Here is an 18,125-nt window from a genome sequence, read left to right on the forward strand (position 1 = left end):
GTCTTTGCCTCATGAGATCTGGCATCTTGTGATCAGTCAGTGTTACCTTTTATTCATTCCATATGCCCGGAAGCGAGTACATTGTCCATAGTGGTCTCATGACTTCTATGGGGAAAAATACACAAAGTGTTGAAGTCGTTCAGCGGGCCCGGCAACATCTCTGGAGAACACGGATAAGTGACATTTTAGGTTGGGACCCTTCTTCAGACTTGTTTCTGCTCGATTGATTTAGGGGAACTGTGTCTTGTCTCCTGGGGTGGGCTTTTCTGATGAGGAGCAATGCAGTCAAGATTCTCTGGAGAAGGGTGCCCGACCCAAAACGTCACCTGCCCATGTCCTCCAGAGATGCTGCCTGACCCACTGATTTACTCCAGCACTTTGTGAACTTCTGTGTAAACCAGAATCTGCAGTTCCCTGTTTCTACTCTTCTCTGGAGCACTAATCATCGTTGTCTAAAATGCAGTGGTAAGGTCTTTGTTTGTATGGTCGGTTAATTGCCTATTTAAATTATTGCAAATGGGAATTGATGGGCTTGTTTGAGAATGAATACATTGCAGTGGCCCAGGAAAATAAGGAACTGCAGATGTTCGAACCTTGAGCAAAATGCTGGAGTAACTCAGCATATCAGGCAGTATCTGTGGAGGGAATGGATAGGCAACATTTTGGGTTGGTCCCAACCAGAAACATCACCTATCCCTTTTCTCCACAGATGCTGAAAAGGGGAACTGCAGATGATGGTTTACAAAAAGTGAGACAAAGTATTGGGTTACCTCAGCAAGTCAGGCAGCATCTCTAGAACATGGAGAGGTGACATTTTAGGTCAGGATCCTTCTTCAGGCGAATGCAAGATCCTGAATTGAGACATCTCCTATCAATTCGCTCCACAGATGCTGCCTGACCTGCTGAGATAATCCAGCACGTTGTGTCTTGTTGAGGCACCTAAGGAAATCATGGGGAAATGGAAATATTAATTTGGGAGCTGACATAGATCTGATCGTCTGAATGGTCTCCATCTTGGTTGTTAGAAGATATGGCTGGGCACCATCACTTACTTGGAGCTGCTGTGGCTGATAACCTCTGTGTGTGGAGTGAGAATGTTCCCAAATAATCATCGGAATAAACCAAGCACTTAGAGCGATGCAGGGTTACATGGTAGGATACTCACTTGAGTTTCGAAGGATGAGGGGGAAATCTCATTGAAACCTACCAATTAATAAAAGACTAAGATAGAGTGGATGTGGAGGGGATGTTTCCATTAATGGGCAAGTCTGTGAGCAGAGGGCACAGCCTTTGAATAAAAGGATGTACCTTGAGAACGGAGACGAGGAGGAATATCTTTAGCCAGAGGGTGGTAAATCTGTGGAATTAATTTCCACAGATGTTGGTGGAGACCCAGTTATTGGCTATTTTTAAAGCGCAGATTGACAAGTTCTTGATTAGTAAAGGTTACGGGGAGAAACATAGAAATTAGGTGCAGGAGTAGGCCATTCGGCCCTTCGAGCCTGCACCGCCATTCAATATGATCATGGCTGATCATCCAACTCAGTATCCCATACCTGCCTTCTCTCCATACCCTCTGATCCCCTTAGCCACAAGGGCCACATCTAACTCCCTCTTAAATATAGCCAATGAACTGGCCTCGACTACCCTCTGTGGCAGGGAGTTCCAGAGATTCACCACTCTCTGTGTGAAAAAAGTTCTTCTCATCTCGGTTTTAAAGGATTTCCCCCTTATCCTTAAGCTGTGACCCCTTGTCCTGGACTTCCCCAACATCGGGAGCAATCTTCCTGCATCTAGCCTGTCCAACCCCTTAAGAATTTTGTAAGTTTCTATAAGATCCCCTCTCAATCTCCTAAATTCTAGAGAGTATAAACCAAGTCTATCCAGTCTTTCTTCATAAGACAGTCCTGACATCCCAGGAATCAGTCTGGTGAACCTTCTCTGCACTCCCTCTATGGCAATAATGTCCTTCCTCAGATTTGGAGACCAAAACTGTACGCAATACTCCAGGTGTGGTCTCACCAAGACCCTGTACAACTGCAGTAGAACCTTCCAGCTCCTATACTCAAATCCTTTTGCTATGAAAGCTAACATACCATTCGCTTTCTTCACTGCCTGCTGCACCTGCATGCCCACTTTCAATGACTGGTGTACCATGACACCTAGGTCTCGCTCCCCTTTTCCTAGTCGGCCACCATTTAGATAATAGTCTGCTTTCCTGTTTTTGCCACCAAAATGGATAACCTCACATTTATCCACATTATACTGCATCTGCCAAACATTTGCCCACTCACCCAGCCTATCTAAGTCACCTTGCAGTCTCCTAGCATCCTCCTCACAGCTAACACTGCCCCCCAGCTTAGTGTCATCCGCAAACTTGGAGATATTGCCTTCAATTCCCTCATCCAGATCATTAATATATATTGTAAATAGCTGGGGTCCCAGCACTGAGCCTTGCGGTACCCCACTAGTCACTGCCTGCCATTGTGAAAAGGACCCGTTTACCCCAACTCTTTGCTTGGGGAACGGGGTGAAAGGGAAAAATAAATTAGCCGTGATCAAATGGTGGAGCAGACTTGACGGGCCCAATGGCACAATAGTGCTTCTATGTCTTATAATCTTATATTGGAACAAGATGCTTGGTGTTCCTGGTAAGGTATCCATAATGAAATTTAGAGTTATACATTATTAAAAGCAAAATTCACTTGAATTAGTCATTTGAAGCAAGCTGAATTGGGTCAAGATATGCACAAGTGCAAGAGTAACTCAGCGGGTCAGGCACCATCCGTGGTGAAAACGAATAGGTGACGTTTCAGGTTGGAACCCTTCTTCAGACTGGGTTCAGGCAGGTCTTCTGTTTTTTCTTACACATTGGATCAAGATATATTTGACTAATAATTAAAATGTTTTTCCTCCTTGTGCAGGGTTTGGACTTTATTTTCTGCAGTCTGTCTCTTTAGCGTTCTGTGGCCGCCGTGTTTGACGTTGGCTCAAACTGGCGCTGTTCCGTCTGGATGGAGTTTACCTCTCCAAGCAAGAGGCCGAATTTGCAGATAAAATATCCGAAGAGCTGGAATGCCTTCTTTCACAAGCCGTTCATGATCCAAAAAAGTAAGCAGACCACGTTTTGCTGTCACATTCTGTCTTAGCCTGAAAATGTAAAGAGATGAAATTGATGAGGCGTGTTTTGGATGTGGGGGTTGCTTGTATGGTTCAGGTCACACAGTGTATTGCAGGGTGGCCGTGCAATGCGCCTGCTCCTTAGACCATTGACAGTGGAGGTGCAGCTGTCGTGTTGGGGTACAATGTCTAAAGAACAGCTCACTTCTACTTTACTTTCTACTGGAGCCCATTGCTTTCAGTGAGCTAGGCACCTCGTGATCAGCACGGACTAGAATGGTGAGTAAAAGCCCTGTCCCACGGTACGAGTTCGTTCCAAGAGCTCTCCCGAGTTTAAAAAAAAATCTAACTCGTGGTAAGAACGGAGAATAAATGTAGCGGGTACGTTGGAACTCGGGGATGTCTCTTAGCAGCTCGTAACGCTAACTGCAGGTACTCGGGAAGACTCGCTAACTGCAGGTAAGCACGGGAAGACTCGTGAAGATTTTTCAACATGTTGAAAAATGTCCACGAGATCCCCGAGTACCGATGAGTGGCCATTACTGTAAATCTCCGAGTTCGAATCAGGGCAAACTCGGGAGAGCTCTTGGAATGAACTCGTACCGCGGGACAGGGCTTTCACCAAGAAACACTGTTCTAGAGTAACTCAGTAGGTCAGGCAGCATCTCTTGAGAGAATAGATGGGTCAGTGCTGTTTGTGGGAGCTTGCTGTGCATCAATCAGCTGCCACCTTTCTTGCATCTCAAATGATATCTTATTAGACGAGGTGGTCAATGATGCTGTAAAGAAATGTAGAAACTGGTTTGTAGAATGCAGGTGCTGGTTTACAAACAAAAAAAGTGCTGGAGTAACTCAGAGGGTCAGGCAGCATCTCTGGAGAACATGGATAGATGACATTTCAGGTTGGGACCCAAAACTTCACCTATCCATGTTCTCCTGAGATGCTGCCTGATCCGCTGAGTTACTCCAGCACTTTGGGTCTTTTTTTTTTCGATGGACATGTCGGTCTTTCTTTCCAAGTTGTTGTTTGTTAAGATTTCCCTCTGTCTGCAGGGTGCTGCTATTCCCACCACTACCAAGTCGTTTGCGTTACCTGATACATCGGATTGTGGAAAACTTTGACACTCTGAGTAGCTTCTCAGTTGGGGAAGGAGATGGGCGGAGGACTGCTGTATGCCTGGCTGAAATGAGGTGAGCTATAGGGACTGAGGGGAATACTTGGGTCACCTCTGTTCAACTGATCTCTTTGTTCCTCTGTGCCTTGCAGATTCTGATTTGTAACTTCCTGAAGAATGCTGTGAAATGGTTTTGTTTAGTTACTGCATGGATACAGGCCCTTCGGCCCACTGAGTCCGCACTGACCAGCGATCCCCGATGGATCTATTTCCATCCTGTATCTCTAAACTAAAAAAAACCTTTTAAGGTTACTGACAGGATTTATAGGGTAGTTGAGGATAATAAGATATCCCTCAGGGGTGGTGTGATTTGGTACTTGTAGCCTGAAAGAGTGGTTGAGACTTGTCGGAAGGAACTGCAGATGCTCGTTTAAACCGAAGATAGACACACAATGCTGGAGTAACACAGCGGGAAATGTCCTCAAAATGTCTAGAATCTAATAATAATAATAATGGATGGGATTTATATAGCGCCTTTCTAATACTCAAGGCGCTTTACATCGCATTATTCATTCACTCCTCAGTCACACTCGGTGGTGGTAAGCTACTTCTGTAGACACAGCTGCCCTGGGGCAGACTGACGGAAGCGTGGCTGCCAATCTGCGCCTACGGCCCCTCCGACCACCACCAATCACTCACACACATTCACACACACATTCACACACAGGCAAAGGTGGGTGAAGTGTCTTGCCCAAGGACACAACGACAGTATGCACTCCAAGCGGGATTCGAACCGGCTACCTTCCGGTTGCCAGCCGAACACTTAGCCCATTGTGCCATCTGTCATCCCAAAATCTCAACATTTATTCATCTTATTCGGGACATTAATTGACTGAGCATCAACAATCATGTGGGGTCGAGGTTACCAGAGACTCACAAACCCTACAAAACAAATTTCTCCACATCTCAGCCCTATCAAGGTTACCTCCGTTCCATTTTACCTGTTGATTAACCTGACTTCTCAGCCATATCAAAAGGTTCAACGTGTAGCCTGGGGAGATTGTCCATTCTGTCTAGATCTTTGGCTCAAATAACATACAAGCCATCAATAAATGTTGCTTGAAACAAGAGATGATTAGCTCGTGAAGTGCGTCCTGTCCCACAAGGGAACTATTGGCAGTATAAGCATGTACTGATGACACAAGTGGGGTCAGCCACAGAGGGAAGTTCAGATGGGAGTATTTAATTTGCCAGATGCATATATATATATTTTAACAGATTTGGTTTTTTTCAAATCCCTACACTTGCCAGGTCACAGGCTCTGGATGAGAACGAGAGCAGTGTGGGTAAACAATGGAAAAGCAAAGATGAGTTGAGAGAGACGTGTGGACCTCTTCATGATGGGGCTTCAAGGAACCCAAACCTTGCTCCTGGTAACGACATATCTGAGAACAAGCCTGACAAAGACAACCATGCGCATTGCCAGAACAGGGGGGAGATGAGAAGAGATGCCAGGTTCAATTACAAAAGGGATGGAAGGTACAGGAAACCCAAAAGCAGCAGGAACAAGGATGGAAGAGAGCCAAGAAGGGGTGAAGAGGAGAGGGACCAAACGTATGGACATGCTTTTGAAGATGAACAGCTCTGCTCGCTCACTGGTGGGAATGTGGTTCATGCAGAGGAAGGGAGGAAATACACGGTCTCAAACCTGCAGCATGAAGACAAGGCCCAAACAAACACACCCACTGAAGACCTGGAAGTTGGTACAACAGTGAATGAAAATCTTGATGAAGCAAAAGAAAAGGAAGGCCCAAGTTCAGATTCTGAGATGAATCACTCGCCTAATGAGAAAAGAGCAGAGAATAGTCAACCAAAATTGCTGGAAGATGCCAATCCCTTGGTGAAGGATGATGATACACCTCAGGCATCAGTGCACACAGTAAAGATATCGGAAGCTGTTGGGTCCAGCCCAAAGGCAGAGATTAATCTTCAGTGTGAAGATCAAGCTGTGAATTGTGACCAGTCCCAGATGAGTAGCATTGTAGACCAGGCTTCTACAGAGAGCGAGCACATCCCGATCAACATTCCAAGGAGCCCAGAGAAGAGTAACAACGTTGACAATGAGACGGACTTGTTGAAGTCTGGCGATTCCAAGGCAGAGGAAGAGGTTGGAGTGAAGACTGAGGAAATTGGCGAACATCCTCAAAATCCTAATGGAGATCTGCTCAAAGAGGTAACATATTTCCGTTGGGAATATTTCAGAATCTAAATGTGCAGTAGGAAAACCTGGAGCCGTAACCAATTGGTATAATCCTCAACTCTTAAATTTATTTTAACTTTTTCACACAAAGGGTTGTGGATGCATGGAACAAGCTGCCAGAGGAGATAGTTGAGGCAAGGACTATCCCAACATTTAAGAAGCAGTTAGACAGGTACATGGATAGGACATGTTTGGAGGGATATGTACCAAATGCTGGCAGTAGGACAAGTGCAGCTGGGACATGTTGACGGGTGTGGGCATTTTGGGCAGAAGGGCCTGTTTCCACACTGTATCACTCTATGACACTATTCCAAGTTTTGAAAACAGTTCCATTTTGTTGAATTTATGATTTTTTTGGAAGGTTTAAATAGAATCAATTGCATGTAGAAGGAAGCAATTGTGGATGCCTGTTGCGAGAGGATATCGGGTGGGACGGAAATTAGAGGTTTTAATGTGGACTTTAAATAATGAAAGTGAATATACCTTATAGCTTAATTATTCAATGGCTGAGGTTTATCCATTATAATTATAGTATTCCTTAAGGAAATGTAAACTTGAACGATATTGCAGTAATCTAATTCAGTTTGGTCTTTATTTGTCCATTCTTCACTCTCATATCTACTTTCCCACTTACTAAATGTAGCAATCCAATTTTTTCCATAATTACCTATTTTCTTTGTTCCTACTACTTTGCCAAGCTGATTCCTCACTCGTTTTTAGTGCAAAGATTAATTGCAGGGATTGTTTTGTGGTGCCATACCTCCCTCGAGGCAACGATACCTGGAACAAGGACTGGGCTTCAGTACTTGGAATGAAGAACTGCTTTGTCCTCTGAGCATCCCATCAGTAATACTGCCAGTTCCATGGGATTGCTTCACTATTTTTGCTTTGGATAAAGCATCATTCACAGTACAGGAGCATTAATTCCCATCTCACAATGCTCTCTGAAAGACGGTTTGTGGTAGACTCTGTGAAGCTTCACAAACCATGTGGTGAAGGTATTGCCTTGGCAATGTGGGCTAGAGACTTTGAAGATTTTTATCTAATCTGGATGGTTGCGATTTGGTGGTGGTAGTGTTCTTGTGCACCAGCTGCCCTTATTTCAAGTCTAACTAGTCAGGTAGTTTATCAACACTAAGTCATAGAACGGATGTTAAAGCCTCAGAGGAGCTCGATAAACTATTGATGAGAATTGTTCTTGGAATGATGAAGTATTATGAAACGGTGAATCAGAAAGGCTGGGATTGTCTTCTTTAGACCAGCGTTGGGGGGGGGGGGGGGTCTAACGAGGAATATTGACAGAGTGAACAGGGGGAAATTTTATTTTTGAATGTCTTGAAGACTGGAGATCCAAGTTATAACATAAAGGGGGAAAATAATTTAGAGCAAGGTGAGGAGAGTCTCGCATGTGGTTGGAATTTGGAATGCACTGCCAAATAGGTAGGGGTGCAGTTTTTACTGTAACATTCAAGAGGTACATGGAATGCTACAAGGAAAGACCAGGGGTGGAACTAGTGAGTTTCCCTGGCAGGAACACAGTGGGTCAAATGACCACCTACTGGACTGTAACCTGGATCCTGTGATTTTGATATTAGGTATAAATAAAGTTGAGGTGAGGATTAGCAGTGATCTATTTGAATCATGGAAAATGCTTGAATAGTTAGAGAATATTGTTCCCAATCAGTGTAGATTAAATGCAGGTACACAAAAATGCTGGAGAAACTCAGCGGGTGCAGCAGCATCTATGGAGCGAAGGAAATAGGCAACGTTTCGGGCCGAAACGTTGCCTATTTCCTTCGCCCCATAGATGCTGCTGCACCCGCTGAGTTTCTCCAGCATTTTTGTGTACCTTCGATTTTCCAGCATCTGCAGTTCCTTCTTAAACAGATTAAATAGATACTGCTGCACCCGCTGAGTTTCCCCAGCAATTTTGTGTACCTTTTAAATGCAGGTTCTTCTGGTTGGATGCAATCTATATTTCTGTGTTCTTAAGTCAAATTTTTGATTGATGCAGCTTTCGTCCTGCGTGTTGGAGAGCAACATCAGCATTGAGCACCCTCAGTCTGACTATTCCACTTACCTCTTGGGGGAACCGCAGACATACGATGTGGATTTTGGACACATCATTGAAATTTATGACTTCCCACCGCACGTGAAAACCGAAGACATTCAAGAGGCATTTGCCAGCTTTCGGTAAGTACTGAGATTCACTCTTGACGCTTCTTCACTGAGTTCGGGCAGGAGTATCATTGTGGAAGTAAACAAATTGCTCAAAAATTGAGATTAAATGAGCGCAATCACAGCTGCCAACATGTCCCATTCCTGTCACAGTACAATGTTCCACCATCAACTAATCATACCTCCAAAGCAGGCACGTGCCGTGAGTAATTAGTCAGGGTGGGTAGTGGCTTTAAAAAATCTTGCGCAGATTGTTCTCTCGAATTTTATCAAGTAATTTCTCATCAATATGTCCTATCTCTTAATAAAGTATTTAAAAACATATAGCTCAAAAAAATTTACTTACCATATTATTTGTACACGAAATCCATTCTTCTCCCCTTGTTTCCTGTTGTACCAAGCTGTTTTAAACGTTCTAATTATTTTTGTTCCTTTGCGCGGTTGAAGTTCTTTAAGTTCCGGCGTTGGTCTGCCATTTTCAATTATTTTGGTCGTTTCCTCGTAAGTTTGCTTCGAGAAACTCTTCAGGTAATCACTATCCATCTTTGAAAAACCCGCCAAGAAACGTGCGCATGCGCAGTAGGCTGGTGCGCAGTGCGCAGCGCATGCGCGCAGTCCACGGTGTAAAGGCAGAATTTCAGCTGCCTTTACGGACCGTTGCCACTGATGGCTTGAAGCAGCGTCGATGGCACGTGAGTGGCACGTACTTCCGCGTTTTAAATGTACTGCGGATGAAAGCACGGGAGAGTTATGCCTCCCTAAGAGATCGATCTCTGAGGGGAAGCAAAATTCTCCCGTGCCTTTACTATTTATGACCATTTTATATATATATATATATAAAATAATGACCATTTTATCATTTTAGTCAGGGTAGGCACTGCCTACCTTGCCTACCCTGATGGCACGTGCCTGCTCCAAAGAAGGACATCAATGCCCGCCTAGCTCAAAGTTACCAAACTGGGTTAATTTTACGTGTGCATGTCTATGGGCATTGGTGTAACCTTCATCACCAGAAAAGCTTTTGTTACAAACACAGGGTATTTATGTGTGTACCAGGGATTCAAATCTAACGCAATGGAAAAATACATGGGCTTATCTGTGAAAATACGCTTCAAAATAAGCCTTTTTGACATTGAAGTGTGACGTCGCTCACTATGAACATTGAGGTATGAACATAGGCTAAGACTAGATCAGTTTGCAATGAGTGCCAACACTGCTGCACAGTTGGTGGTGGGGGGGGGGGGGTGGGGGGGGGTGGACATCCTTTGGAGTCGGAATCTGCCTGGTTCTAGGGATGGTGATGATCTGTTGCCATTATTTCACACAGAGCTCTCTCCGTGTGAAAGCCAATATTGCACCCTTCATCATGCCAACCAGTAAGTTGATTTGTCGTTGACCTTGATATAGGTGTCAAATGGTGATGCCTACAACATGGCTGCCAGTTTTACCAAGATCATCCATCTATTTCTAAACCGATTCAAAGTGTGCAAGTGTGAACAAAGTGTGCAAGTGTATTTCCAAAATGCACTATTTTCTGATACTTGTTTTGACATTTTCCAGTGAAAAAGGCTTCAGAATAAAATGGGTGGATAATTCTCATGCTTTGGGAATATTTTCAAGTCCAGATGCAGGTAAGTGTCTATGATAGATACGGTCTTCTCCCCTATAACCCAGATAGTTGCCTAATATCACTACAGAGAGTTATTTGAGTTTTGAATCATACTACTACATGAGGACTGGGGTTCAAAGGAATCTTATGCTGCACTTCAAAGTTTCCTTTCAAATTTGAAATCTGGTTCTATTTGGATATTATTGTTAATGACAAATGCATTAACCACATTGCAATTGTGTGTATCTACAACCGTCTCCAGTTTTTACCTCATAGGTACCCAAGGATGGACTATTATCTCAAGGTAACACACAGTCCCAGCATGCCAACCCAGATTTAGAGTGATAGACTCATACAGCACAGAAACAGGACTTCGACCAGCAAACCCATGCTGCCCAAAATGCCCAATCAATGCAAGACCAAGCTGCCTGCGTTTGACCCTTATCCCTCTAAACCTTTCATATCCATGTACCTATCCGAATGTTGTTATAGCACCTGCCTCAGCCATCTCCTTTGGCAGCTCGTTCTATATACCCACCCACCACCATATGTGTGGAAAAAAATTGCACCTCCAGTTCCTATTAAATTTTTCCCCTCTCACCTTAAGCTAGCAAGACCTGAAGCCTTGAATTGCTCTTGTGCAAGCTAACCATCCCATATTAAGACTCCTCTTAAACCTAGCTCTTTGATTTGTGTCCTAGCCTCTTATGTCGAATGTTACCATATATTGTTTGACACAGTCCAACGAAAGACCTTGACACATTCTATCAAATAAAAAACGTTATAATTTTGCATGTTAGTCTCTGCACACTGGCAGCCATTCTCATGCTTGCTGTTTCGAGATTCTTAACCATCTTGTTATTGAATTCCATCACTGATGTGCACGTTTGGAGTGCCTGTTAAATGTGAAGCTTGCTCTGTTGAAAGGTCGATGTGGGGAAGAGTGAATGGCAGTGTTTGAATTACGGATTTCACAGGCAACTCAGGAAACCGCTAGGCAACAAGCAATGCTTTTCCTTGTATGGCACTAAGTAAATTTTTTTTCATTTCTCGCAGCCTCTGAGGCTCTGACCATTAGCCACGAACTGTTCAAAACACAGCCTTTGTCTCAAGCAACAAAACAGTCAAAACTGAAGGTTTCCAGATGTTCAGGTAAAGGAACTGGTTTCTTTGTGTCTTCAAAGACATGCAATTATTACAGTATGTAGAGAGACCAGTAAACCATCTTCATGTTGAATGGCCTTCTCCAAAACCATTTCCTTCTCATCAATATACGTTTTGCGTTTCGAAACCATCTTTCAACTAAGATGTCAGACCAAGATACTTGGTTTAGTTTTGAGATACGGCGTGGAACTAGACCCTTCAACCCACCAAGTCCACACCAACCATCGATCACTCATTCACACTAGAGATTAAAAGTAGACAAAAGGGGTTTGACCCGAAACATCACCACCTATCCATGTGATGCTGCCTGACCCGCCGGGTTTTCTCTGAGAAATATGGTTTCCTCTCACACTCCAAAGTCTGAACTTACCCTCATCTGTGGCAGCCAAACTCATTTCTTCTCATCCTTATTGCCAATACGTTGTATAATGCCAGCTGAGAATTCTTGCTTGAGGTTCTAGTGGGATCTGAACCCTTCTCACAGATGAGAGGGCCACCAACTAATCCACTGCTGACACATTTTGGGATATCTTGAGAGTGTGACTGAAGGTTAATACAAGGTTCATTTGTTTCTCTGGAGAACGTGGATAGGTGATGTTTTGGGTAGGGTCTCTTCTTCAGATTGATTGAACTGGGGGAGAGTGAGTTGGTAAAAAGGTGGGAGTGGGACAAAGCCTGGGAAGTTTTATCTGGATACAGGGATTGAGAATTTTTTGATTGGCATGAGGGTGGTGTGAGGCTGGAGATGAAAAGTAGACAAAAAGGTCTTGACCCGAAACATCACCAGCTATCCATGTGATGCTGCCTGACCCACCGAGGTACTCCAGCATTATGTGTCTTTCTTTGGTAAACCAGCATCTGCAGTTCTTTGTTACTACTTTCTTTTGGTCATTCCGGTTTGGGAGAATTTGGAAAACACCACTTTGATTCATTGCTTGCAGAGTTCCTGCAGCCAGTGAAAGAGAGGGCACAGGTCAACACTGCCATTGCCAAGCGTTTGGTCAGCAGGGCACTCGGGTTCCAAACCACTGAACGCAAAGTGTGGCCTGATTCCAAGCCCAGAAATCTGAAGGAAAATAAAGGTGCGTATCATTTTGTCCAGGAATGTTGTTCTCAATTCATCACTGTTCCTCAGATGCAAAGGGTCTAGAGAAGAATTCTTGGGAAGAATTTGGTTACATACAGACTAGTAATGGGATTTGAGGCTCTAGATCAAAGATACTAGAGGAGCTCCTCTAGTATCTGTGCTCTAGATTGAGTACTAAGTATTCCATTGTATGTTTCTGACTGTGCTTGTTGAATAGGTTGTACTATCTGTGAAACTTGTCTTTGGTGATGACATGGACATAAATGACTTCACAAAATGCTGGGGTAACTCAGCAGGTCATGCAGCATTTCTGGAGAAAAATAAAAGGTCACCTTGACAAAGGTCACTTTCAGACTGACTTACCTAGAATATGCTGGATGAGGTTGAAGCCTCCTATTCTGTCAGCTGCCTGACCTGCTGAGTCTCTGGTCTGAAGAAGAGATCCGGCCCAAACCTTCACCTATTCTTTTCTCCAGAGATGCTGACTGACCTGCTGTTACTCCAGCATGTTGTGTCTATCTTCAGTATGAACCAGCATCTGTAGTTCCTTCCTACACTAAATGACTTCACAGCACCAATAGGGTCAGGGAAGTTCTTTCTGTTCTCTGGTGCAATATGTATTTCCAAATCGTTATTACTTAAAGATAATCCAGTTGCATTGGCATTTGTCGGAGCATGTTGCATGTTGCATATTTCATAACAGTGACAACTTCACAGGCACTTCATTGTCTGTAGAGTGATGTGAGATAGCCAGACGCAAATTGGCACACGAGACCATTTAACCCTACGTGCCCACTCTGCTGTACAATGTAAGATACTGGAGGAACAGTGACTCAAGCGGGGGTGCTAAATAAATGTACATTTATGAAGGCAGCAGGCCAGCTGGGAATGCATATGGAAGATCAATAATCACTATGGGAATTTGCTTGACCACTTGTGAACTTTGTGGGAATTTTTAGTCTCCTAGCCTATGGAGGTAATGAGGAGGAATTTGGTTTTGGGAGAATTGGCTTAATCAGTTGGTTCAACCCTTCCTCATCCCATGTTTGGTTCTGTTCTTCTAGAGCCACCGCACAAGACTGAAGAAGATGCAGACAACACACTGGTACGTATCGATGCCCAGCCTGCAATCTGATGGGAACCATTGTTATGATCTGTGCTTGACCAAACACTTTGCTGTTTCTTCGCTTGGTGCTGGGTCCCAATAAGCTGCTGTATTCATAGAAATGTGCGATGGTCTAGTCATTTGATTCATTGAGTCTGTGCAGGTTTGTAAACATAGGCAAGAACAAGGTGCAAGTCTCATTGTTCTTTCAAAATAGTTCCTCGGATGGGGTCACAAGAGACCGTAGATGAGGGAATCGTGAGCAAAACCTAAAAAGTGCTGCAGGAATTCAGGGGTCAGGGGAGGGAATGGACAGGCAATGTTTCGGACTGGGAGTCTGAAGTAGGGACCTGACCTAAAATATGCCCATCCATTCCCTTCCCAGATGTTTTCTGACCCACTGAGTTTTTCCAGTACTTTATGTACTCCTCAGATTGGGTTTTGGTTAATGACCTTCCTGATGGATAACTCTTGGAAGTGCCCCTCCCCCCACCCAGTACCACACTGTCATTGCTAGCCTGGATTTCTGAATATATGAACTGAACACAAAACCTAGTTTCTGAGGCCGACTGACAGGATGAAGCTAATCATCAACATAATATTCTGCTTTATCCCCTTTTTGTTTTTGTTGCTGCAGAATTCCGGCTCTGATCAAATTTGAAACACAAGGTCTGGACAAAGTCTACGGTGAAGAAGATGCCGTGTGGATAGTTCACATTGAAGAACTGCTGTGTCTTTTGTAACAATAGACTGTGTACTTTGAAGCTGGATTAAAAGTTACTTTGGGCTGGAGGATGCTGTGGCATGAGTTTTGTGTTCAGGCTGAATGTCTTTCTTCACAAAGTACTTCATTCACCACATATATGGTCCTGTATTTTTCACTAGCAGCGATCTGCAATTGGCTGGAATGAGGTGGAATGTGGGCTTTGCCAATTATATTTTGTGATTTTAGTAAAATAAATACCGGGGGTGGCTGCGGGGGATTGGGGAAGAGCAAGTAGGGAAAGAGTAAAAAAACAAAATGCTGGAGTAACTCAGCGGGTCAGGCAGCATCACTGGAGAATATGGATGCGACATTTCGGGTTGGGACCCTTTTTCAGACTGACTTACCTAGAATATGCTGGATGAGGTTGAAGCCTCCTATTCTGAGCTGCTTGATGTGACTCCAGATTAGTCTCTGTCAGAAATAGTTCTATGTTCATAAGTCATTAGGTCTTAAGTGGTAGGAGTAGAATTAGGCCATTTGGCCCATCGTCTATTCCGCCGTTCAATCATGGCTGATCTATCTCTTCCTACTAACCCCATTCTCCTGCCTTCTCCCCATAACGTTGGGCACCTGTACCGATCAAGAATCTATCTCTGCCTTAAAAATACCCACTAACTTGGCCTCCACAGCCTCTGTGGCCAAGAATTCCACAGATTCACCACCCTCTGACTAAATAAAATGTTGGCTTAAAAGAACTTCCTTTAATTCTGAGGTTATAACCTCTAGTCCTAGACTCTCCCACTAGTCTCCACATCTACTCTATCCAAGCCTTTCACTATTCTGTATGTTTCAGTGAGGTTCCTCCCCTCATTCTTCTAAACTCCAGCGAGTACAGGCCCAGTGCTGACAAACGCTCATCATAGGTTAAGCAACTCATTCCTGGAATAATTCTTGTAAACCTCCTCTGGACCCTCTCCAGAGCCAGCCCATCCTTTCTCAAATATGGTGCTCAAAATTATGATATGATACGATAAAACTTTATTTATCCCCGGAGGGAAATTGGTCTGCCAACAGTCACGACACACAAGGTACATGAAAAACTTGAAATTAAAAGTGAGAAGAAAAAGACAAGACACTGTTGGCTGGCTGCAGTGTGCACAGTGCCTTCACCGGAACAAATGAACAAACAAACACAGACTTATCCCCTGGGCAGATGATTCTAAACTATAAGGTGGAGTTGCAGGTAGATAGGGTGGTCAAAATGGCATTTGGCACATTGACCTTCATCAGTCAGAGTATTGAGTATAGAAGTTGGGAAGTCATGTTGCAGACAACATATACAAATAAGGTGTTGGTGAGGCTGCATTTAGAGTATTGTGTTCAGTTCTGGGCACCATGTTAAAGGAAAAATGTTGTCAAGCTGGAAAGGGTACAGGGACAATTTGCAAGGATATTGCCAGAGCTAGAGGATCTGAGCTACAGTAACAGGTTGAGTAGGCAGGGACTCTATTCCTTGGAGTGCAGGAGGATGAGGGGTGATCTTATAGAGGTGTATAAAATCATGAGAGGAATAGATCGGGTAGATGCACAGAGTCTCTTGCCCAGTGTAGGTGAATCAAGGACCAGAGGACATAGGTTTAAGGTGGAGGGGTAAAAATGTAACAGGAATCTGAGAGGTAACTTTTTCACACAAAAGGTGATGGGTGTATGGTACAAGCTGGCAGAGGAGATAGTTGAGGCAGGGACTATCGCAACATTAAAGAAAAAGTTAGGAGACAGGTACATGGATAGGACGGGTTTGGAGGGATATGGACCAAACACAGGCAGGTAGGAATAGTGTGCTGGGATACGTTGGCGTGTATGGGTAAGTTGGGCCGAAGGGCCTGTTTCTACACTATATCACTATGACTCCATAATAAACTATAATTCATTCATTCATATCACAGATATGAGGATCTGCTCTCCCTATCTCTGCAGCTTAAAACACACTTGCTTTACTCACTTTTCCAGCTCTTATGACGCTCCTTGATATCAAGCATCAATTGTTATTATACAATTATGTATTGTCATTTGAACCTCAATTGAAGTTAGAAACATAGAAAATAGGTGCAGGAAGAGGCCATTCGGCCCTTTGAGCCAGCACCGCTATTTATTGTGATCATGGCTGATCGTCCCCTATCAATAACCCGTGTCTTGGTTCTTGGTTCTCCAAAATATTCCAAATGGAATTTAAACTGGAGGTGGTGGAGGGGGGACTTAAGCCAGAAAGGGTTATTGGGAAGAAAGAAATTCCCTGCCTTCTTCCCATATTCCTCGACTCCACTAGCCCATAGAGCTCTCTCTAACTCTCTCTTAAATCCATCCAGTGACTAGGCCTCCACTGCCCTCTGCGGCAGGGAATTCCATAAATTCACAACTCTCTGGGTGAAAACGTTTTTTCTCACCTCAGTCTTAAATGACCTCCCCTTTATTCTAAGACTGTGGCCCCTGGTCCAGGACTCGCCCAACATTGGGAACATTTTTCCTGCATCTAGCTTGTCCAGTCCTTTCATAATTTTATATGTTTCAATAAGACACCCCCCTCCCCTCATCCTTCTAAACTCCAGTGAATACCCCACCCCCCTCCTCCCCCCCCCCCTCCCTCCTCCCCCCCCCTCATCCTTCTAAACTCCAGTGAATACCCCCCTCCCCCTCCCCCGTCCTGCCTAAAATCAGCCACAATCGTCCCAGTGCCGAAGAAGTCTCCCATCACCAGGCTAAATGATTGCCGTTCCGTGGCCCTCAACCCGGTAATCACGAAGTGCTTCGAGAGATTGGTCCTCCAGCACATCAAGGACTATCTCCCTCCAGACTTCGACCCCCACCAATTCGCCTATCGCCCAAACAGATCCACAGAAGACGCCATCACCGTAGCTCTCCACTCTGTGCTAAGCCACCTGGAGCAGGGGCAGAGCTACGTCCGGATGCTCTTTGTGGATTACAGCTCAGCTTTCAATACTATCATTCCGGACATTCTCATCGACAAACTGGTCACTCTCGGCCTCCCCACTCTCACATGTGCCTGGATAAAGGACTTCCTCACCAACCGGCCCCAGACTGTGAGACTCGGCCCCCACCTCTCCTCCACTCGCATGTTGAGTACCGGCTCCCCACAGGGCTGTGTGCTAAGCCCCCTCCTATACTGTCTCTACACCCACGACTGTAGTCCGGCCCACAACAACAACTGCATTGTCAAGTTTGCTGACGACACTACAGTAGTCGGACTCATCTCAAGGGGAGACGAGGCAGCCTATAGAGAGGAAGTCCTGAAGTTGACAGCCTGGTGCTCAGAAAACAACTTGGCTCTGAACACCAAGAAAACAAAAGAGCTCATTGTCGACTTCAGGAGTCACAGCACCGACTTAGCCCCCCCTATACATCAACGGCGAGTGTGTGGAGAGGGTCTACACCTTCCGGTTTCTCGGCGTCCTCATCTCCGCTGACATCTCCTGGACAGACAACATCACAGCGGTCATCAAGAAGGCTCAGCAGCGGCTGCACTTCCTGAGGGTCCTCAGGAAGCACAACCTGGACTCCAACCTGCTGCTGACCTTCTACCGCTCGTCCATTGAGAGCCTGCTGACATACTGCATTACAGCTTGGTACGGCAGCTGCACCATGGCAGACAGGGAGAGGCTTCAGAGGGTAGTTAGGGCAGCACAGAAGATAATTGGCTGCCCTCTCCCCTCCCTGATGGACATTTACACCTCCCGCTGCCTCAGCAGGGCGAAGAACATCATCA

The 18,125-nt window shown here is 44.7% G+C and overlaps 1 protein-coding gene across 1 annotated transcript; it reads left to right on the top strand.

Annotated features, from left to right (window-relative positions):
• Nucleotides 1-2,983: 2,983 nt before the first annotated feature.
• On the top strand, nucleotides 2,984-14,431 carry r3hcc1 (R3H domain and coiled-coil containing 1; the record flags this gene model as incomplete). The annotated part of the gene is made up of 9 exons (XM_033014089.1): nucleotides 2,984-3,111; nucleotides 4,174-4,311; nucleotides 5,547-6,468; nucleotides 8,510-8,688; nucleotides 10,234-10,304; nucleotides 11,339-11,434; nucleotides 12,388-12,528; nucleotides 13,598-13,638; nucleotides 14,276-14,431. Coding segments are annotated over 9 exons (1,740 nt in total), but the record flags the coding sequence as incomplete, so codon positions are not given.
• Nucleotides 14,432-18,125: the final 3,694 nt, after the last annotated feature.

This window comes from Amblyraja radiata, chromosome 39, assembly GCF_010909765.2.
Source record: "Amblyraja radiata isolate CabotCenter1 chromosome 39, sAmbRad1.1.pri, whole genome shotgun sequence".
NCBI lineage: Eukaryota > Metazoa > Chordata > Chondrichthyes > Rajiformes > Rajidae > Amblyraja > Amblyraja radiata.